Source organism: Salvelinus sp. IW2-2015, linkage group LG37 (genome assembly GCF_002910315.2).
Source record: "Salvelinus sp. IW2-2015 linkage group LG37, ASM291031v2, whole genome shotgun sequence".
NCBI classification, from domain to species: domain Eukaryota; kingdom Metazoa; phylum Chordata; class Actinopteri; order Salmoniformes; family Salmonidae; genus Salvelinus; species Salvelinus sp. IW2-2015.
This window is the reverse complement of record NC_036876.1, coordinates 8645767-8669560: the sequence shown is the minus strand read 5'-3', so window position 1 is coordinate 8669560 and position 23794 is coordinate 8645767. Positions and strand designations below refer to the sequence as shown.

The following is a 23794-nucleotide window of genomic DNA, read 5'->3' as shown; positions in this document are numbered from 1 at the left end:
AGTCGAGGATATCTGAAGAGTGACCTCGTGGTAACAGCAAGTCATCTGGAAGACATAACTTTAAGCTTGTCTTGAGACTTTTTGAGGAGGGTTGGAGCAGAGGGTGGGGAGAAGAGCTGTCAGTAAAAGTTTTAAAAGCTAACATACCAAGATTGTGAGAAATACTCCACTGGCTGAGTTAGGGCACTTTCATATCTGATAAATTGGAGTTATTCAAAGCTTCTGTTGGATTGTGTGAGCAGGGCTCCCTCTCTAAAGAGAAAGTGACTGTTGAATGTACTGACATGCAGTAGGCCCACAGTGCGAGGGGGTCTCTTTACACTCAAGAAGCTGTTGTCCATATATGGGAAGTTGTTTTTTAATCTGAGATTTTGGGAGAACAAACTTGATGAAGTCACAACCCACTTAATTTTTTTAAAGTGCAGAAACTCTTTGGTCTGACTGAAATGCAGCCACATTTCAATAAGTAGGGGATATTTCTTTGTTGGTTTTATTCATGGTCTATTTTCATGTAATTTCCTTAACTGATTCACTGTAAAGACAATCCCACATGAATTACTTTGAATTTATAAGTATTTTGCATCAAGAAATTGTATTATACTTGAACACTTCGGTGTCTCCACATCCTGCCACACCGGATTTGTGAAACATGTTACGTCGATGCTGACTGACAACTTTTGACGTCGTAGTCAATGAGTTTTCCCCTCATTGCTAACATATAGATTCATGAAGATGGAACAGTCCCTTTACAAGTCAGCATGTTGAATAAATGTTACTTGAACTTACTCTACCATTTGACCACTGTGTTCGTCCTTATGCCGTTGGAAAAAATAGACAAAAACCCCTACAGGAAAATAATATCTATTAGGCCTACTGACTTAAAACACAGAGGTCTGTGCGTGGCTATCACAGTTTGTTTGTCCATCACTGGAGCTTTGTATGAAAATACCCTCAAATGAAAGGTGACATTGTCTTGTCGCCTCATATGAAACATTTGATATCAAATCCAAAATGCTGGAGTATAGAGATACATTTAACATTTTGCTTCACTGTCCAAATACATATGGAGGGGACTGTAACTCCAAAGGAAAGGCCTACCTCTGATAAAAGCATAAAGAGACCAAACTAATACTTTCAGGTTCAGTGTAGCTACTGAATTAATCAAACAATGAAACATTACAACACTTGCACAATACCAAACTCACTTTCAGTCCACATGGATGTTGCAGTTTCCCTTTCCCTATCTCTCATGGTCATAGTCCTAAAGAGTAACATTCACTGTGCTTGAAACACATGGTTGATTAATCAATTACTGTCAGGTGGCATTTCCTGCCACAGTGCAGGGGGTTGTGGCAAACGGAGTCCTTTGATTTCTACAGCCCCTTGAAATGGTATCAGTTTCCAGACAGACAGACAGACATGGGAAAATGCATGAGATGAAAAACTCCCTGGCAATTCATCCATGAAGGCTACTTTCTGGCCTTGGCTAGTATGGATTGCTATGACAATATAAATAATATAGTTGGGATTCAATTGGCGCTACAGCTCTTTTGAAAGCACTAGTGATGCTATTCCAACATGATTAAATCCTATGAGATAAGAACTGTAAGTTAACCTGACTCGGTGTCCATACTGAATCCAGAAATCCTGACAGTCACCCTCAAGTTACCGTCCTATGTAGTCTACACAGATGGCAGTAAGTGAATGAATAGGGTTATTTGGGCCGTCCAATTACTGAGATACAGTATGTCACTGCGTATCAAGTCAATCCCGTCGTCCAAAGACCAGAGTAAATGTTTTCTTAATATAAAGACCTTCTGACTCCCTTCATGTCAATGTTAAAGGGGCAATCTGCAGTTTCTACATCCATATTGGATGTATAAATTAATGCTATGTACTCATTGATTCTTGAAGAATATAACTTGTATGTGAGATTAGTTCAACTGTCGTATCCCATCAGAACTGAAAATATACAATTGTTTTACTCCATGTTTCTAAACAAACACTGTACAGCCTAAAAACATGCAGTCGTAGAGTTGCTATAGAGAGAGACAAATGGCTCTGTCCATTAATTTGTGGTGACTGCGGGAGTTCACTGTGGTGGTCAATCGGTGCTTGATGTCAAGTTGAGTTTTTTTTTATACTGTACTCATTGCCTTATTGATTAAATGCATCTATACAGCAAAACCCACTTCCATAGTTACCTGTAAGACAGATGGAAAATGTTTGCCTGAGATTTAAAAACATAATTACTTAAAGCTGCATGGAGTAGGAACTGCCTGAAGCTCTGTGTTCAATGCACAGTATTGTATTTCCTGTGGTTTTGTGTTGTGTTTAAGACACTAAAAATTATGTTGGAAAATTGGGAGAGGAGCAGTCAAGCATGCCGTGAGCATAAATCGTCTAATTATAGCCCTACAGCTGCCAATATAAAATGTCTTACGTTAAAATCTTTATGTATGGTAAATGCCACATTGTAACCACACAAGATTGTGTTGAAAGCTGCCCTCTATTACGCTGCTGCTACTCTCTGTTTATCATATATGCATAGTCACTTTAACTATACATTCATGTACATATGTACATACTACCTCAATTGGCCCGACCAACCAGTGCTCCCGCACATTGGCTAACCGGGCTATCTGCATTGTGTCATGCCACCCACCACCCGCCAACCCCTCTTTACGCTACTGCTACTCTCTGTTCATCATATATGCATAGTCACTTTAACCATATCTACATGTACATACTACCTCAATCAGCCTGACTAACCGGTGTCTGTACATAACCTCGCTACTGTTTTTCACTGTCTTTCTACTGTTGTTTTTAGTTCTTTACTTACCTATTGTTCACCTAATACCCTTTTTGCACTATTGGTTAGATCATGTAAGTAAGCATTTCACTGTAAGGTCTACCTACACCTGTTGTATTCGGCGCACGTGACAAATAAACTTTGATTTGATTTGTAATCTGAATGACAGATTCAAACCTCTTATGAACACTCTTATGAACACTAATAAGCGAGTGTTTCCTTTGAGTGTTTCCTTTGTTGATCTTTCTATACCAAGCGCAAAAAAGAAATAACAATTTAAGCGGAACATATAGAGTACTCTGAGGAACATTTTATAAGCAATCTATGGCTGATATTTAACAGTGACAAAGCAGTCCAGTCCAGAACATTGTCTGACATCTGTGTCTATCACTATGGCTCAGGAGGGGAAAGAAATGAAAGGTTTCCCCTCCTTTTTTGGAGGAGGGAGGGAGGAGTGGTGCTGTGGTGGTCCAGACAGACTTTCCTCCCACAGAGAGTCCAAACACAGGCTCACAGGAGGCCTCCATATACGGCCCTGTTTGCACACAGACTGCTCCTAAAACCCAGGCTGGAGTCACACTGTTTTATCAGATGGTTACCAGCTCATAAAAGAAACCCATAAAACATATCTGTATATATATAGCAAGGTCTTGTTTTTATCACAGGTTGTCAGGTAGTGGCCTTTTCATAGTGGCCTTTTCACCTTTTAGCTTTATGCTCTGAAATGTTTGATAGTGTGATGTACTTACTGTAAATTGTACTTTTGTAGGAGTAGAAGTATATTACTATTATGGTACGGTATACGTATGTGTGTCATGTTGATACTATTTTGGACAGAGTGGTAACTCTGGTTTGACTCTGGCAGAGGCAGGTGGCTAGGATGGAGATGAAAATAATGTAGGCAAGGCAGCACATGAAATTCTGAGCTACAGTTGTAAGCAGAATGAGTGACAGCTAGGAGAAACAGCCTAGCTAGCAAATTTGGTTCCTTGGAAGTTGTGGGAATGTATGTTTTTGGTTTCACATTGGTTGTGGGAACAAAACCATATGTTTCCTGATGTTTTTTTTAAACAGTCTGAGAACAGAAGAGAACATTTAGCCTATTCTGGGAACATTTATTTTTAGGTTGCAGGGAGGTTCTGAGAATGTTTTACTCTGGTTCTTTTGAAGTTTACCTGAGAGGTTTTATTAACTCTCTGAGAACGGAAATGATAGGTTATTTTGAGGTTTTTGAATAACTTCCTTAAAACATTCACTAAATGTTTCAATAAGACTTAATAACACAGCTAGCATATTTTGGGTTAACCTTTTTGAACTCCAAGCACAGATCAGACACATGGAAATGTATTTCCTTAAGCATTAATCATGCAAACACATTCGTTTTTTTTTATTGTGACACGGCATCAGTGAAATTAAAACCTATAATCTTCTGTTCTCTATCCGCGGAATTAGTGCACTAGCCACCTGCCTCCGTCACAAGGATGGAGCTAGCATGCCATGTTTTTTACACATACAAAGCTGTTCATTTTATTCTATTCAAACAGACCCCAGTTTAAAGGAAACAAGCACTCATTAAGGTCAGGTGTGGCCAATTAGTGGGCACGGCAAACACACCTGAACACACTTAGAGGATAGAGAGAGGTTTGTTGATGCTGAGAATGGAATGTATATGTTTGTATATTCTCTGAACGTTACAAAAGTTTCTTATGTTTTGTTATGGAAAGTTTTATTAACATTCCCTGAACAATTTGAGAACATGACTTTAAATAGAACCACGAGGAAACCTGTAGGAAACAATATGCTGAAGTACTGAAATTCCCACAAAAGAACATTGTTTCTTAATGTTCTTGGAACAATTTAAGAACATTACTTTAAAGAGAACCATGATACATGTATATAGTCTCGCTATTGTTATTTTATTGCTGCTCTTTAATTACGTGTTACTTTTATTTCTTATCTGTATTTTTTCAAACTGCATTGTTGGTTAAGGGCTCGTAAGTAAGCATTTCATTTCACAACAATACCTGTTGTATTCGGCACATGTGACTAATAAAATTTGATTTGATGAAACTTGTAGGAAATGTTATCCTGATGTACTGACATTCCTACAGAAGAACGTTGTTTCTTAACATTCTTTGAACTATTTGAGAACATTCCCAATGTCAAACCAGTTGGAAAACGTCCCAGAATTACCAAAATGTAATTTAAATGTAACTAAAATCAGCAAAAAAAGTAACTTCCCTTTTTCAGGACCCTCTTTCAAAGATATATCGTAAAAATCCAAATGACTTCACAGATCTTCATTGTAAAGMGTTTAAACACTGTTTCCCATGCTTGTTCAATGAACCGTAAATAATTAATGAACATGCACCTGTGGAACGGTCGTTAAGACACTAACAGCTTACAGACGGTAGGCAATTAAGGTCACAGTCATGAAAACTTAGGACACTAAAGAGGCCTTTCTACTGACTCTGAAAAACACCAAAAGAAAGATGCCCAGAGTCCCTGCTCATCTGCATGAACGTGCCTTAGGCATGCTGCAAGGAGGCATGAGGACTGCAGATGTGGCAAGGGCAATAAATTGCAATGTCTGTACTGTGAGACACCTAAGATAGTGCTACAGGGAGACAGGATGGACAGCTGATCGTCTTCGCAGTGGCAGACCACGTGTAACAACACCTGCACAGGATTGGTACATCCGAACATCACACTTGCGGGACAGGTACAGGATGGCAACAACAACTGCACGAGTTACACCACGAACGCACAATCCCTCCATCAGTGCTCAGACTGTCTGCAATAGGCTGAGAGAGGCTGGACTGAAGGCTTGTAGGCCTGTTGTAAGGCAGGTCCTCACCAGACATCACCGGAAACAACATCGCTTATGGGCACAAACCCACCGTCGCTGGACCAGACAGGACTGGCAAAAAGTGCTCTTCACTGACGAGTCATGGTTTTGTCTCACCAGGAGTGATGGTCGAATTCGCATTTATCGTTGAAGGAATGAGCGTTACACCGAGGCCTGTACTCTTGAGCGGGTCCGTCATGGTCTGGGGCGGTGTGTCACACCTTCATCGGACTGAGCTTGTTGTCATTGGAGGCAATCTCAATGCTGTGCATTACAGGGAAGACATCCTCCTCCCTCATGTGATACCCTTCCTGCAGGCTCATCCTGACATGACCCTCCAGCATGACAATGCCACCAGCCATACTGCTCGTTCTGTGCGTGATTTCCTGCAAGACAGGAATGTCAGTGTTCTGCCATGGCCAGTGAAGAGCCCGGATCTCAATCCCATTGAGCACGTCTGGGACCTGTTGGATTGGAGGGTGAGGGCTAGGGGCATTCCCCCCAGAAATGTCAGTGAACTTGCAGGTCCCTTGGTGGAAGAGTGGGGTAACATCTCACAGCAAGAACTGGCAAATCTGGTGCAGTCCATGAGGAGGAGATGCACTGCAGTACTTAATGCAATTGGTGGCCACACCAGATACTGACCGTTAAGTCAAGTTTTGAGGGAGGGAGCGTGCAATTGGTGTACTGAATACAGGAATGTCCACCAGAGCTGTTGCCAGATCATTTTTTTGTTCATTTCTCTACCATAAGCTGCCTCCAACGTCGTTTTAGAGAATTTGGCCTCACATCCGGCCTCACAACCGCAGACCACGTGTAACCTCTCCAGTCCAAGACCACCACATCCGGCTTCTTCACCTGCGGGATCATTTGAGACCAGCCACCCAGACAGCTGATGAAACTGAGGAGTATTTCTGTCTGTAACAAAGCCCTTTTTTGGGGGAAAACGTATTCTGATTGGCTGGGCCTGGCTCCCAAGTGGGTGGGCCTATGCCCTCCTAGGCCCACCCACAGCTGCACCCCTGCCCAGTCATCCATATTTGAGACTAATGAATTTGAGACTAATGAATTTATTTCAATTGACTGATATCCTTATATGTGCTGTAACTCAGTAAACTCGTTGAAATTGTTACATGTTGCGTTTATATTTTTGTTCAGTATAAATTGCGGCCGCAAATCCACGATAGAAATATAAAGAATATAAACTTCGGTAATATGGATAGCCTAACTATTGAACGGTTTGGAACCTGTATGAAATCAATGAGCGAGTTCATTTTGTATAGACCTGTGCCCCGGGTGGATGGAGATTTTTTTTAGGATCAATGGAATTTTCGAAAATTAGCAAACCCTGCAAACCCTCAGGCCATGCTAAACGAATTTGCATAAAACGTTAGTGGTCCAAACCATTCATCTTGCGGCGACGGGAGGAGCTTTATTAAATGGTCATATTTTTTTAATGCAAACTAGCTAAAAAAAATTGTGAAACTTGATCAATTATCAAATGGATCAAGATAATTAGCTGGTAAAAAGGGGAGGTGCAAAAACGTTAGTTTGCAACCGCTATTTGAATTTGCTCCATGGCAAGGCGTTCAAGGGTAGGGTCGTCACTATTTAACACAGACGAAACGTCATATACCCCGTCTATTTCTAAAATTGTTCTTCTTAAAATCAGATTTTAAACCTAACTCCCACCTTAACCCTTACCACGCTACCAACCTTAAATTAAGACAAAAAACGCAAATTTTTGTTTGAATTCAATTGTATGATATAGCACATTTGGACTTGTTGGCTTTTTTATCTAGTGGAAACCCAACTGTAGGCTAAAGAGAAAAGCTGTTGGGCTCTCTGACTCACGAATAGGAAGAACTTTGCTGTAGGTGTTTCTGATTAATAAACATTGCCATGCTGGTGGGTGGTAACATTTAAATAAAACCCAGCTCTGAAACGAAACGTAGGCTGAAAAGAATTTGCATGTCATATCATAGGAAAAGACACATAAGACTCACAGAAACATCCAAAGTCACACATTCGGATTTGTCACTTCAAGCCAAAAATATATCATACTTTGACTAAAACTTGATTTATTGACTTACATCGTTGTGCAACATCATGGGTAAACTCTGACCAGCTAAAAAGTGGATTTCTACTTGTGTGGGCGTTTAAAGGCCCAGTGCAGTCAAAACGTTATATATTCCACACTATTAGGTTGGAAAAATTCGGTGAATTATGCCCTTTTAGTGTAAGAGCTGTTTGAAAAGACACCCTGCAATTTCATCCTATTTTGGTGGGATGGAGTTTTGGCCTGCCTCACCAGGTAGCAAATTAGTTAATAGACCAACAAGAAAGTTCCAAACCTCTCTGCCAATAACAGATAGTTTCCCCCTCCCCACTCAGACCACTTCTAGACAGTCTGAGGAAAATTCTTGCTTGGGAAATAGCTATTTTTTTTWAAACAATTTAATGCATTTTATTTAAACAACCACAGTAAGGTACTTAATTGTTACCCATAAATTATTTGATATTGAAATAAAAACAGCTGCATTGGACCTTTAATCAATAGCCAATGATTTATTTTTTATAAAGGGAGTAGAGACAACATAGTTGGAAAGAAGCAAATGGGCCAATGTAAAATCATCTATTTCATTCAGTTCATACTATATTTGTGAAAGCAGTTGTGCATTTTCACTGTAAGAGAAAGACAATTTCATGGAATAAAACTGGGCCTTTATTCATAAAGTGTCTCAAAGTAGGAGTGCTGGTCCCGTATCACGGCCTTTCCACTCCACGTAATCTTATTCATTATTATCTAAAAGGCTAAACTGATTCTAGATCAGTGCTCTTACTCTGAGACACTTTATGAATACAGGCCCAGAACTGTGGACTTTAGTACGCTAGGTTTTTTCCAGCTTTAGTCACTGTTGGGAGAAACATCTATATTCATGCTGTTTATGACCTGTGCTCCCCTACATTGGCTGTACACTGTCCTCTAGTGCCAGAGTAGAGGAACAAACATCAGTGTTGTGAGTGACTTTATCTCATTCCCAGACAGTTTCCGCCCAAATGTGCAATAGCCTGGGGAAGAGGTTATGACTGACTAGACAAGGCTATGTGCAGTACTCCTATATGGGAAATACATGTTTTTGTCCGAATTAGTGTCCCTTGAAAAAACGTTTTTTTTTAAATTCCATTGTCATCAACTTTGTTATTCACCTCTTAGTAAATGATGAGATGTTGTGACCCACCCAAAGGTGAACAATTATCTAAAACAGGATTTACTGGTGTGCTTGTTGTCAGTGGTTKATCTTGGTTACCCAGAAGTAAAACTCTTGCAGAGCTGTCCACGAGAGATTAGTCAGTGGTTAACATCCCATGGCAAATAACAAGTAACAATATAGTAATAATACTGCTGTGTGTCCTTAAACTATATTTACACAATGATTGTACAAAGGAAAAAATGTGATCTGAGAGCAATAACAAGTGAAGAGAGTGTCATTTTCYGGCAGTTGGGGACAGAGCAACAAAGAAAAATTGACAAAGGTTGAACCTTTAGCAGTTTTGTCCCGTAAGCATTTAACATCACACTCAATTCAATGAATCCAATGTCACACTTTAATTTCTCCTTTTTTTATTCATTGGACTGACTGTTGTGAGAATCCTACGAGGCATGGGAAAGTGTTATTTACAGTGTTTAAATAGTCAGAGAGTCCTTGGGGATCATCCCTGGTAATTGCCTGTATATAAATGCCTAAATGTTATGCTTGGAAGGAGAGCTGAACATGATTTTTGTGGAAAGCAGTCGCCAGAGGTCACTCTGGGTAACTAGGCTATAAATATAGCAAATGGAAGAGCTTATTTTGGAAAATGGTGTTAGGTTACAAATGGACATCTCAGAATGGATTACTATCATGGCAGCTAGGGGGCATTAAAGATATGACCTATGGTAGTCAGAGAGAACTGAGAACTGTCAGAACTCAGAGACAACTGTCAGTGATGCCATAAAGTGCCTTCTGAAAGAATTCAGACCCTTTGACTTTTTCCACATTTTGTTACGTTACAGCCTTATTCTAAAGTTGATTAAACTGTTATTTTTTCTCATCAATCTATACACAACACCCCATAATGACAAAGTCAAACACAGGTTTTTAGATATTTTTGCTAATAAAATAAATAGATAATGGAAATAATACATTTACATAAGTATTCAGACCCTTTAGTCAATACTTTGTTGAAGCACCTTTGGCACTGATTACAGTATCGACTCTTCTTGGGTATGACGCTACAAGCTTGGCACACCTACACTACTGTTCAAAAGTTTCGAGTCACTTAGAAATGTCCTTGTTTTTGAAAGAAAAACACATTTTTTGTCCATTAAAATAATATCAAATTGATCAGAAATACAGTGTAGACATTGTTAATGTTGTAAATAACTATTGTAGCTGGAAACGGCAGATTTTTGGGGGAATATCTACATAGGTGTACAGATGCCCATTATCAGCAACCATCAGTCCTGTGTTCCAATGGCACGTTGTGTTAGCTAATCCAAGATTATAATTTAAAAAATCTAATTGATCATTAGAAAACCCTTTTGCAATTATGTTAGCATAGCTGAAAACTGTTGTCCTGATTAAAGAAGCAATAAAACTGGCCTTCTTTAGACTAGTTTAGTATCTGGAGCAATCACATTTGTGGGTTCGATTACAGGCTCAAAATGGCCAGAAACAAATACCTTTCTACTGAAACTTGTCAGTCTATTCTTGTTCTGAGAATTGAAGGCTATTCCATGTGAGAAATTGCCAAGAAACTGAAGATCTCGTACAACGCTCTGTACTACTCCCTTCACAGAACAGCGCAAACTGGCTCTAACCAGAATAGAAAGAGGAGTGGGAGGACCCGGTGCACAACTGAGTAAGAGAGCAAGTACATTAGTGTCTAGTTTGAGAAACAAACGCCTCACAAGTCCTCAACTGGCAGCTTCATTAAATAGTACCCGCATAACACCAGTCTCAACGTCAACAGTGAAGAGGCGACTCCGGAATGCTGGCTTTCTAGGCAGAGTTGCAAAGAAAAAGCCATATCTCAGACTGGCCAATAAAAAGAAAAGATTAAGATGGGCAAAAGAACAAAGACACTGGACAGAGGAAGATTGGAAAAAAGTGTTACGGACAGTCGAAGTTTGAGGTGTTCGGATCACAAAGCAGAACATTCGTGAGACGCAGAAAAAATGAAAAGATGCTGGAGGAGTGCTTGACGCCATCTGTCAAGCATGGTGGAGGCAATGTGATGGTCTGGGGGTGCTTTGATGGTGGTAAAGTGGGAGATTTGTACAGGGTAAAAGGGATCTTGAAGAAGGAAGGCTATCACTCCATTTTGCAATGCCGTGTCATACCCTTTGGACGGCGCTTAATTGGAGCCAATTTCCTCCTACAACAGGACAATGACCCAAAGCACAGCTCCAAAATATGCAAGAACTATTTAGAGAAGAAGCATTCAGCTGGTATTCTGTCTATAATGGAGTGGCCAGCACAGMCACCGGATATCAACCCTATTGAGCTGTTTGACCGTATGGTACGTAAGAAGTGTCCATCAAGCCAATCCAACTTGTGGGAGGTGCTTCAGGAAGCATGGGGTGAAATCTCTTCAGATTAACTGATCAAATTGACAACTAGAATGCTAAAGGTCTGCAAGGCTGTAATTGCTGCAAATMGAGGATTCTTTGACGAAAGCATAGTTTGAATGACACAATTATTATTTCAATTGAAAATCATTATTTATAACCTTGTCAATGTCTTGACTATATTTCCTATTCATTTTGAAACTCATTTCATGTATGTTTTCATGGAAAAAATGACATTTCTATGTGAACCTAAACTTTTGAACGGTAGTGTGTGTATATTTGGGGAGTTTCTTCCATTCTTCTCTGCAGATCCTATAAAGCTCTGTCAGGGTGGATGGGGAGCGTTGCTGCACAGCTATTTTCAGGTCTCTCCAGAGATGTTCGATTGGGTTCAAGTCCGGGATCTGGCTGGGCCACTCAAGGACATTCAGAGACTTGTCCCGAAGCCACTCGTTCATTGTCTTGGCTGTGTACTTAGGGATGTTGTCCTGCTGGAAGCTGAACCTTCGCCCCAGTCTGAGGTCCTTAGCGCTTTGGAGCAGGTTTTCACCAAGGATCTCTCTGTACTTTGCTCCGTTCATCTTTTCCTCGATCCTGACTAGTCTCCCYGTCCCTGCCACTGAAAAATATCCCCACAGCATGATGCTGCCATCATCCCATGCCACCATCCCATGCTTCTCCGTAGGGATGGGGCAATGTTTACTCCAGACGTGACGCTTGGCATTCACGCCAAAGAGTTCAATATTGGTTTCATCAGACTAGAGAATCTTGTTTCTCATGGTCTGAGAGTCTCCAAGCAGGCTGTCATATGCCTTTTACTGAGGAGTGTCTTCCGTCTGGCCACTCTACCATAAAGGCCTAATTGGTGGAGTGCTGCAGAGATGGTTGCAGAGATGGTTGTCCTTTTGGAAGGTTCTCCCTTCTCCAAAGAGGAACTCTAGAGCTCTGTCAGCGTGACCATCGGGTTCTTGGTCACCTCCCTGACCGAGGCTCTTCTCCCCCGATTGCTCAGTTTGGCCAGGTGACCAGCTTTAGGAAGAGCCTTGGTGGTTCCAAACTTCTTCCATTGTGTTCTTTGGGACCTTCAGTTCTGCAGAAATGTTTTAGTACCCCTGCCCAGAGCTGTGCCTCGACACAATCCTGTCTCGGAGCTCAACGGACAATTCCTTTGACCTCATGGCTTGGTTTTTGCTCTGACATGCACTGTCAACTGTGGGACCTTACAGTGGCTTGCGAAAGTATTCACCCCCCTTGGCATTTTTCCTATTTTGTTGCCTTACAACCTGGAATTAAAATAGATTTTTGGGGGGTTTGTATCATTTGATTTCCACAACATGCCTACCACTTTGAAGATGCAAAATATTTTTTATTGTGAAACAAATAAAGTGCAGTTCAAACAATAACAAAGCCGCCACTCTGCCACTCTTTCGATTAACTGCTGAGGAATTAGGCTGGAGAAATGTAACCACTCTCATAGACACAGCTATGTATGCAAAATTAACCATGTTTTAAATATTTACAGTGTTTGTTTATAATTACATTCTTTACAAACAATGGAGTAAAACAGTCTTGTACTTTGGGTTCTAATGGGGTACGACAGTTGAACTAAGCTCATGATGCATTTATAAGGTATATTCTTCAAGAATTCATGGATATACGTATATCATTATTTTAAAAGTAAAAAAATGGATGTAGCAATCGCAGATTGCGCCTTTTAACGAATAACTTTTTCCAAATCCTACTAACTCCACTAATAACCACATGTTTGTGTGTCTTTTACCCTATATTGTTTTATCACAGCACAGTGGTAATTGTATCACTCCATAACTAGCTGCAGTCTATTTATAGTTGATTTACTACAGCTTTATAATGTGAAGAGTTATTGCAGTAGTATGTTATATTCATCTACAGTGCATGATGTAATTGTATCCACCACATTGTACTTCTCAAATATTTTTAGAGGTGAATGTAGTTTCAATTAGTACAGTAACCTAATATTACTGTGCCAGCAATACACAAGTGACACAGTTATATTAAATAAAATACGTATCAGTGTCAGCTGAGACCTTATGTTGTCCCTATTACTTTAGGTATGTCCATGCATCTAATATTATACCTCACCTGATGATTGAGTTATGGAGTTGACGTGGTTTGGAGCTGACAGCATTACGGAGCTGACTTGTATTCTTGCTGTAGATACAGTATCACTGCCATATCTAAAGTGCCAGAGAAGGTCAGTGGTAACTCCTGCACCTGAACACCCTCCAGCTCCTTGGCTATTCTTAATGCCTGGGTTACGGGTCTGAACGAAGCAGCAATATGCATTGTTGTGTCACACGACGAGCACCTGTTGTGGTATGTTTACTGGGGGACACTGTACACTCTGATGTCACAGAACTCTGACAGTGGAGAAATGACCTGTCGGGTTTGTTTACAGTCGTGGCCAAAGGTTTTGAGAATGATACAAATAATACATTTTCACAAAGTCTGCTGCCTCAGTTTGTATGATGGCAATTTGCATATACTCCAGAATGTTATGAAGAGTGATCAGATGAATTGCAATTAATTGCCAAGTCCCTCTTTGCCATGCAAATGAACTGAATCGCAAAAAGAACGTTTCCACTGCATTTCAGCCCTGCCACAAAAGGACCAGCTGACATCATGTCAGTGATTCTCTCGTTAACACAGGTGTGAGTGTTGACGAGGAGAAGGCTGGAGATCACTCTGCAATGCTGATTGAGTTCGAATAACAGACTGGAAGCTTCAAAGGTGGGTGGTGCTTGGAATCATTGTTCTTCCTCTGTCAACCATGGTTATCTGCAAGGAAACACGTGCCGTCATCATTGCTTTGCACAAAAAGGGCTTCACAGGCAAGGATATTGCTGCCAGTAAGATTGCACCTAAATCAAACATTTATCGGATCATCAAGAACTTCAAGGAGAGCGGTTCAATTGTTGTGAGAAGGCTTCAGGGCCCCGAAGAAAGTCCAGCAAGCGCCAGTACCGTCTCCTAAAGTTGATTCAGCTGTGGGATCGGGGCACCACCAGTCCAGAGCTTGCTCAGGAATGGCAGCAGGCAGGTGTGAGTGCATCTGCACGCACAGTGAGGCGAAGACTTTTGGAGGATGGCCTGGTGTCAAGAAGGGCAGAAAAGAAGCCACTTCTCTCCAGGAAAAACATCAGGGACAGACTGATATTCTGCAAAAAGTACAGGGATTGGACTGCTGAGGACTGGGGTAAAGTCATTTTCTATGATGATTCCCCTTTCCGATTGTTTGGGGCATCCGTAAAAAAGCTTGTCCGGAGAAGACAAGGTGAGCGCTACCATCAGTCCTGTGTCATGCCAACAGTAAAGCATTCTGAGACCATTCATGTGTGGGTTGCTTCTCAGCCAAGGGAGTGGGCTCACTCACAATTTTGCCTAAGAACACAGCCATGAATAAAGAATGGTACCAACACATACTCCGAGAGCAACTTCTCCCAACCATCCAGGAACAGTTTGGTGACGAACAGTACCTTTTCCAGCATGATGAAGCACCTTGCCATAAGGCAAAAGTGATAACTAAGTGGCTCGGGGAACAAAACATTGATTCTTTTGGTCCATGGCCAGGACAATCCCTATCCGGTAGCAGTTGGCAAATCCTAAGAACCGCTGCACCTCCTTTACCGTGGTGGGAGTCAAATACGCACGGTTGAAATGCGGTCACTCTCCATCTCCACCCGATTACCGTATTAACCCCTCGTTCCATGTGTCTCTCCTCAGGCCGGTGGTGGCTGGCCCGCTTCAGGAGTCTGATGTGCAGGAGGTTCCTCCCTCTCCTCTGGACATCGGGGGGGGGTCCCGGCGTACTCCGTTCTCGCCATACTGGATTTGAGTCGCTGGGCGAGGGGACTTCAGTATCTCGTGGAGTGGGAGGGGTATGGCCCGGAGGAGAGGTGCTGGTTTCAGATCGAGGACGTGTTGGACCCATCTATGCTGCAGGAGTTCCACCGTCTTCGTCCGGTTCGCCCTGCGCCTCGCCTTCCGGGTCGTCCCCGAGGCCGGTGTCGACGTGCAGCAGGAGCTGCGCACCGGGGGGGGGGGTACTGTCACGACTTCCGCCGAAGTTGGTGTTGGTCCCTCTCCTTGTTCGGGCGGCGTTCGGCGGTCGTAGTCACCAACCTTCTAGCCATCGCTGATCCTCTTTTCATTTTCCTTTGGTTTTGTCTTGTCTTCCATCACACCTGGTTCCAATCCCATCAATTACATGTTGTGTATTTAACCCTCTGTTCCCCCTCATGTCCTTGTCGYTGATTGTTTATTGTAAGTGCTGTGCACGTCTGTCCTGGTGTGCGTCGGGTTATGTACCCATTATTTTGATTGTTCTGTTTTCCGGTGGGTTTTTTGTTAATAAACTGCGCCGTTTGGAAACACAGTTTTTGCTCTCCTGCGTCTGACTTCTCTGCCGCCAGTACGCACCCCTTACACACACCCCTTGACGTATTCAACATTTTGTGGTTAAAAATGTGGGATATATTTTTTTTCTCACCTATCTACACACAATAACCTATAATGACACATTTTTCTGCAAATGTAATCAAAATGAAATACAGAAATATATAATTTACTTAAGTATTCAGCCCCCAAGTCAAAACTTTATAGAAACACCTTTGGCAGCAAATACAACTGTGAGTCTTTCTGTGTAAGTGTCACACTGTATAATGATAGGAGACAAGCGCAGGAATACGTAATAGTTTTTTTTATTTCTCCACCCAAACAAAAGAGCGAGGTGTAACCCTCTAAATAATACACAGGACGAGACCAGTAAAACAAGTGCACAATAACACGTAGCATGGAGGCCGATACAACATAGCACAGGTACTCACAGGACCAATGGACATGGGACAAGATGGCGTCGATGAGGATGGATGACATTTTACATGCTCATAACSAATTGTTCTATACGGTTTGTTTTTTTGCGTTGTTTGTTACATTTAAGTCATTTAGCATTTGTTACTTATTTCTTTACTTATTTTGTACATAATGTTGCTGCTATCATCTCTTATGACAGAGAATAACTTTTGGACATCAGAACTGGGATTACTCACCGCGAACTTGAAGAAGCTTTTTCCTTTAACGTGTCCGATGAGAAAGATATACTGCTCTCCCGGGAACAGGCCCAGATCACCGTCATTTGCATGAAGAAATGACGGAGGAAAAGAGGACGCAGATCAGGCTACCTTTTGAGAATCTGTAAGCGAGCAAGTAAACTCCCACTGCCATCAATTCTACTTGCTAGCATGCAATCAAAATGGATGATCTACGATTACGATTATCCTACCAACGGGACATAAAAAACTGTAATATCTTCTGTTTCACCGAGTCGTGGCTGAACGACGACACTGATAATATAGAGCTGGAGGGATTTTCAATGCACCGGCAGAACAGAGAAGCTACGTCTGGTAAGATGAGGGGTGGGGCTGTGTGTCATTTTGTCAATAACAGCTGGTGAGTGATGTCTAATATTAAAGAAGTCTCAAGGTATTTCTCGCCTGAGGTAGTGTGGTCGACAGCTTATCATAAGGTACTCTATCTACCAAGAGAGTTCTCATCTATATTATTTGTAGCTGTCTATTTACCACCACAGGCGGATGCTGGCACTAAGACCGCACTCAACCAACTCTATAAGGCCATAAGCAAACAAGAAAATGCTCACCCAGAAGCGGTGCTCCTAGTGGCCAGGGACTTTAATGCAGGCAAACTTAAATCAGTTTTACCAAATTTTTACCAGCATGTCACATGTGCAACCAGAGGGGAAAAAACTCTAGACCACCTTTACTCCACACACAGAGATGCATACAAAGCTCTCCCCTGCCATCATTTTGGCAAATCTGACCATAATTATATCCTCCACATTCCTGCTTACAAGCATAAATTAAAGTAGGAAGTACCAGTGAATCGCTCAATACGGAAGTGGTCAGATGACGCGGATGCTACGCACAGGACTGTTTTGATAGCACAGACTGAAATATGTTCCTGGATTCATCCAATGGCATTGAGGTGTATACAACCTCAATCATCGGCTTCATCAATAAATGCATCAACGACGAAGTCCTCACAGTGACCGTACGTACATATCCCAACCAGAAGCCATGGATTACAAGCAACATTTGCATCGAGCGAAAGGCTAGAGCTGCCGCTTTCAAGGGGCGTGACACTAATCTGGACGCCTATAAGAAATCTCGCTATGCCCTCAGACGAACAATCAAACAAGCAAAGCGTCAATACAGGATTAAGATTAAATCCTACTACACTGGCTCTGACGCTCATCGGATGTGGCAGGGCTTGAAAACTATTACGGACTACAAAGGGAAACCCAGACGTGAGCTGCCCAGTGACGTGAGCCTACCAGACAAGCTAAAGGCCTTTTATGCTCGCTTTGAGGCAAGCAACACTGAAGCATGCACGAGAGCATCAGCTGTTCTGGATGGCTGTGTGATAATGCTCTCGGTAGCCGATGTGAGCAAGACCTTTAAACAGGTCAACATTCACAAAGCCGCGGGGCCAGATGGATTACTAGGACGTGAACTCAAAGCATGTGCGGACCAACTGGTGTCTTCACTGATGTTTTCAACCTCTCCCTGACTAAGTCTGTAATACCTACATGTTTCAAGCAGACCACCATAGTCCCTGTGCCCAAGGAAGTGAAGGTAACCTGCCTAAATGATTACCGCCGATAGCCGTGACGTGCTTTGAAAGGCTGGTCATGGCTCACATCAACAGAATCCTCCCGGATACCCTAGACCCACTCCAATCCGCATACCGCCCCAACGGATCCAAAATGACGCAATCTCAATCGCACACCACACTGCCCTTTCCCACCTGGACAATAGCAACACCTATGTGAGAATGCTGTTCATTGACTACAGCTCAGTGTTCAACACCATAGTGCCCACGAAGCTCATCACTAAGCTAAGGACCCTGGGACTAAACACCTCCCTCTGCAAGTGGATTCTGGACTTCCTGACAGGCCTCCCCCAGGTGGTAAGGGTAGGCAACAGCACATCTGCCACGCTGATCCTCAACACTAGTGCCCCTCAGGGGTGTGTACTTAGTCCCCTCCTGTACTTCCTGTTCACCCATGACTGCGTGGCAAAACATGATTCCAACAAAATCATTAAGTTTGCTGATGACACAACAGTGGTAGGCCTGATCACCGACAATGATGAGACAGCCTATAGGGAGGAGGTCAGAGAACTGGCAGTGTGGTGCCAGGATAACAACCTCTCCCTCAATGTGAGCAAGACAAAGGAGCTGATCGTGGACTACAGGAAAAGGCGTGGCAAACAGGCCCCCATTAACATCAACAGGGCTGTAGTGGAGCGGGTCAAGAGTTTCAAGTTCCTTGGTGTACACATCACCAACAATCTATCATGGTCCAAACACACCAAGACAGTCGTGAAGAGGGCACGACAAAACCTTTTGCCCCTCAGGAGACTGAAAAGATTTGGCATGATTCCCCAGATCCTCAATTTTTGAGGATGTTTGTAAAAACTGTTAATTATCTATGCATAGTCACTTCACCCCTACCTACATGTACAAATTAACTCTAACCTGTACCCCCACACACTGACTCGGTACCGGTACCCCCTGTATATAGCCTCATTATTGTTATGTTATTGTGTTCTTTTTATAATAGTTTATTTGGTAAATATTTCTTAACTCTTCTTGAACTGTACTGTTGGTTAAGGGCTTGTAAGTAAGCATTTCACGGTAAGGTCTACACTTGTTGTATTCGGCGCATGTGACAAATAAAGTTTGATTTGACAAGGACAATGGGGAACAGAGGGCACCTATATACACATACTAATCAGGGGGAATGGGAACCAGGCGTACATAATGAGACAAGACAGTACGGGATTGGTGGTAATGAATCCAGTTCAGTGACGCCTAGAAGGCTGGTGACGTAGACCTCCGGAGCTGGTGAACGGAATGAGCAGCAGTACCGGGGGGATCCGTGACAGTACCTGACGTGCTGCACTAGCAGCGGGATGACACCGGCCTCGGGTATGACCACAGGGACACGGTGCGGTTCGGTCAGGGCCCCAACTGTGAAATTTCCTGGTCAGAGAAGCGTCCAGGATGTCCACCGCAGGAACCCAGCACCGCTCCTCTGTGCCGTACCCCTCCCAGTCGATGAGGTACTGGAGARGCCCCGCCCGATGCCTCGAATCCAGGACTTCACGGACCGAGTACGCCGGACCTCCCTCGATGTCCAGAGGAGGAGCCGGGGCATCATTGGGTCCAGCCTCAGCGAGGAGACCAGGCACCACTGGCCTGAGGAGAGACACATGAAAAGTCCTGTTAATGCGGTAATCAGCAGGGAGTTGCAAACGGTACGTTACCTCAATAACCCTCAATAACCCCCACAAACCGCGGGCTCAGCTTCCGGCAGGGCAGGCGGAGGGGCAGGTTCTGGGTGGAGAGCCAGACCTGGTTGCCTGGAGAGAAGACAGGCGCCTCACTATGGTGGTGGTCGGCCTGTTCCTTGTGCTGATGCATGGCCTGCTGGAGACGAGTGTGGGCAGCGTTCCATTTATGTTAGTGGAGGAGTGTTCGAGGGAATTCTGCGCGTACTCAGCCCACTCGGCCCACTCCCTCGGCCGGTCCTGACAGTAACACAGGAACCTGCCTAGTTCCTGATGTGACCCTCTCCACCTGCCCATTAGCTTGAGGACAGTACCCGGAGGTGAGACTGACCGTGACCCCCAGGCGTTCCATGAACGCTTTCCATACGCGTGAGGTGAACTGAGGGCCACGGTCTGACACAATGTCCTCCGGGATCCCATTGTGCCGGAAGACGTGCGTAAAAATAGCCTCCGCGGTTTGCATGGCCGTCGGGAGCTCAGGCAGAGGAAGGAGGCAACAAGCTTTGGAAAACCGGTCCACAACAACGAGAACGGTGGTGTTCCCCTGGGAGGGGGGAAGGTCAGTGACAAAGTCCACCGAGAGGTGAGACCAGGGTCATTGTGGAACTAGCAGGGAAAGGAGCTACGTAAACTCGGGCATCCCTAGCCAAGGTGGGCAACCAGTACTTCTCAGTCAGGCAGGCGATGGTACGGCTTATCACAGGATGAACCGACACAGGCACCGTGTGCGCCCAGATAAGGAGGTGGTCCCGCACACCCGTGGGCACGTAGGCGTGGTTCTCCGGGCACTGTGCAGGTGCGGGTTCCGTGCGCAGGTTCCGTGCGCAGGTCCTGCCATATGTCGTTATCCACGTCCCACACCACTGGCGTGATGATACGGGARGTAGGGATGATGGGGGTCTCCTCTCCCTGCCTCTCCTCTGTGTCATAGAAGTGAGACAGGGTGTCCGCCTTCACGTTCTTCGAGCCTGGCCTATAGGAAAGCGTGAATTGGAACCTGGCGAAGAATAGAGCCCACCTGGCCTGTCTCAGGTTTAGCCTCTTTGTTGCCCTGATGTACCCTGATGTAGGTTGCGGTGGTCCGTCCACACCAGGAAAGGGTGTTTGGACCCCTCCAACCAGTGCCTCCTTGCCTTCAGAGCCTTCTTGACCACCAAGAGTTCCCAGGTCCCCTACGTCGTAGTTCCTCTGGGCGGGGCTCAGCTGCTTGGAGTAGAAGGCTCAGGGCCACAGCTTGGGAGGGGTTTTCTATGCGCTGCCCCGACTCCTACTTCGGCGGCATCCACCTCGACGATGAAGGGAATTGAGAGCTCGGGATGAGCAGTGGTGAAGCGTGCCTTCAGTGTCTCGAATGCCCTCTCCGCCTCCGACCAACGAAGCCACAGGGGACCTCCTCTCAGCAGGGAGGTAAGATGCGCGACCACCATGCTGAAGCCCCGGATGAACCGTTGGAAATAGGTGGCAAACCCCAGGAATCGTTGGACTGCTTTCACGGAGTTGTGGATGGGCCATGACCTGACTGCGCTGACGCGTTGCTGCTCCACTCCCTCCGTGGATGTGAGGTAGCCAATAAAGGACAAGGACCGGTGGAAAAATAAACATTTCTCTTGTATAACATATAGATTATGCTTCAACAGTCTTCCCAGCACAGACCTGACTAACGAGACATGTTGGGCGTGGTCAGGAGAATAGACCAAAATGTAATCTATATAAACAACTACGCCCCATCCCAGCATGTCCCGAAACACTTTGTTAATAAAATTCTGGAAGACTGAAGGAGCATTAGACAGGCCACAGGGCATTATGAGATACTAGATTGTAAGCGCTCCTCAAGTCCAGTTTGGTGAAGTACTGCACCCCGTGCATTTGTTTGATGATGGTTGAAATGAGGAGTAAAGGATAGCTGAACTTAATGGTAGCTTTGTTCAGTGTTTGATAATCAATGCAGGGGCGCAGTCCCCCATCTTTCTTTTTAACAAAAAATAAGTTTGAGGAGGCTGGTGATGTAGAGGGGCAGATAAAACCCTGCTGGAGGCTCTCCTGTATGTAGATCTCCATGCCCTCAGTCTCCGCATAGGAGAGGGGATAGACATGTCCATGAGCTTTCCACATCTGGATTGTGCAACATTTGCCAATTATTCTTTTAAATATTATTCAAGCTCTGTGAAATTGGTTGTTGATCATTGCTTAGCAATCATTTTCAAGACTTGCCATAGATTTTCAAGCAGATTTATGTCAAAACCCTAACTTGGCCACTCAAGGAACATTCACTGTCTTCTTGGTAAGCAACTCCAGTGTAGATTTGGCTTTGTATTTTAGGTTGTCCTGCTGAAAGGTGAATTCATCTCCCAGTGTCTGGTGGAAAGCAGACTGAACCAGTCCTTAATATTACAAGCATACCCATGACATGATGCAGCCACCACTATACTTGAAAATATGGAGAGTTGTACTCAGTAATGTGTTGTATTGAATTTGCCCAAAACATAACACTTTATATTCAGGACAAAAAGTTAATTGCGTTGCCACATTTTTTGCAATATTACGTTAGTGCCTTGTTGCAAACAGGATGCATGTTATGTACAGGCTTCCTTCTTTTGACTCTGTCATTTATGTTAGTATTGTGGAGTAACTACAATGTTATTGATCTGCCCTCAGTTTTTTCCTATCACAGCCATTAAACTCGGTAACTGTTTTAAAGTCACCATTGGCCTCATGGTAAAATCCCTGAGCGGTTTTCTTCCTTTCCGGCAACTGAGTTAGGAAGGACGCCTGTATCTTTGTTGTGACTGATGGTATTGATACACCATCCAAAGTGTAATTAATAATTCACTCTGCTCAAAGAGATAGTCAATGTCTGCTTTTTCAACAACAACAAAAAAATGTGCTCTTCTTTGTGGTTGAATCTGTGGTTAAAATTCACTGCTCAACTGACGGACCTTAAAGATAATTGTATGTGTGTGGTACAGAGATGAGGCAGTCATTCAAAAACTCCTGAACTTATTTAGGCTTGCCTTAACAAAGGGGTTGAATACTTATTGACTTAAGACATTTCAGCTTTTCATTTTAAATTAATTTGTAAACATTTCCAACAACATAATTCCTATTTGACATTATGGGGTAGTGGGTAGACCAGTGACACAAAATAGTTGGCTTAATGCGTCACTAACATCATCGTAAGTCTTGCCAATGACCCGATATCCACTTGGTTAATAATAAACACACTCAAACTGTTTGAATGACTGTCCTCATAGTCCAATAGGGAATGTTTTCTGTCTTTTATCCATGTAAAGGCCCTATTGAAAATGTTACCTACAGTCATGTGGAGTTTGAACCTGGGTATCTTGCGTGGCAAACGGCTGTGTTAGCCTGCTGAGATAAAGTCCTAGGCATTAACTCGGTGAGCTAACACACGCCTTCAGATCTCAGGCAATGTTACTCATCAAACAACTGTGGTTGGCCAAAACGACCTCAGTTACACACAGTAAATACACTAACCTGAATAATAGGTGTAGGTGATTTTTTATTGTGAGGCATGTCCTGGGGACTCACCACTGCTTGTCATTCCGTAGGTGGAAGAGGGGGGTCGTGCGTCCCTGGCCGGGGTTTGTGAGGGGGATGAGGTGGTGTCGCTGAATGGAGAACCCTGCGGTGACCTTTCCCTCCCAGAAGCTATTGCTGTCATTGACGCCTGCGTCGACTGCCTGCAATTACTGGTCAAAAGGTAACCCCAAAGGCTGGATTTTTCATTAACTACACCATGGTTTCTCAAACCAGGGTCTGCACATAATATCCAGAATTATATACCCCAAAATGTACTTAGCCTTTTGATTAGTTTTCTTTTTTGGAAAAAATGACTGCTAAGTTAACACCACAACCTTGGGGTGCTACAGGTTTATCCAGGTTTATGTCAATGCTCTCATAACTTAATGTTGCATTGGTGTGATAAACTGGGCCATATACTTCAAGGCATGGTTCAACACAACACAACAAGCACTAGTGTATTATTTAAGTGATAATGGCAGAGAAGCCGGTGTTTGGAGGATATATTGGCACGGGTGTTGTTAGGCCCGAGACTACAGTAATTTGAGGGCCGGCAAACTGTGCCAATATAT

At 43.5% G+C, this 23794-nt stretch overlaps 2 protein-coding genes across 2 annotated transcripts in view; one reads left to right on the top strand and one right to left on the bottom strand.

Annotated features, from left to right (window-relative positions):
* Positions 1–1233, bottom strand: part of sec24d (SEC24 homolog D, COPII coat complex component) — a 40145-nt gene extending 38912 nt beyond the window's left edge. The window contains exon 1 of the mRNA XM_023982280.2: positions 1206–1233. The gene's annotated coding sequence lies outside the window, so the exon portion shown is untranslated. The remainder of the gene's footprint in view (positions 1–1205) is intronic.
* The window catches only part of LOC111960181 (synaptopodin-2-like), a 64036-nt gene that overhangs the window by 7083 nt on the left and 33159 nt on the right, over positions 1–23794 (top strand). Inside the window, exon 2 of the mRNA XM_070437807.1 lies at positions 23252–23403. Within this exon, the coding sequence (XP_070293908.1) occupies positions 23252–23403 (152 nt within the window). The remainder of the gene's footprint in view (positions 1–23251; positions 23404–23794) is intronic.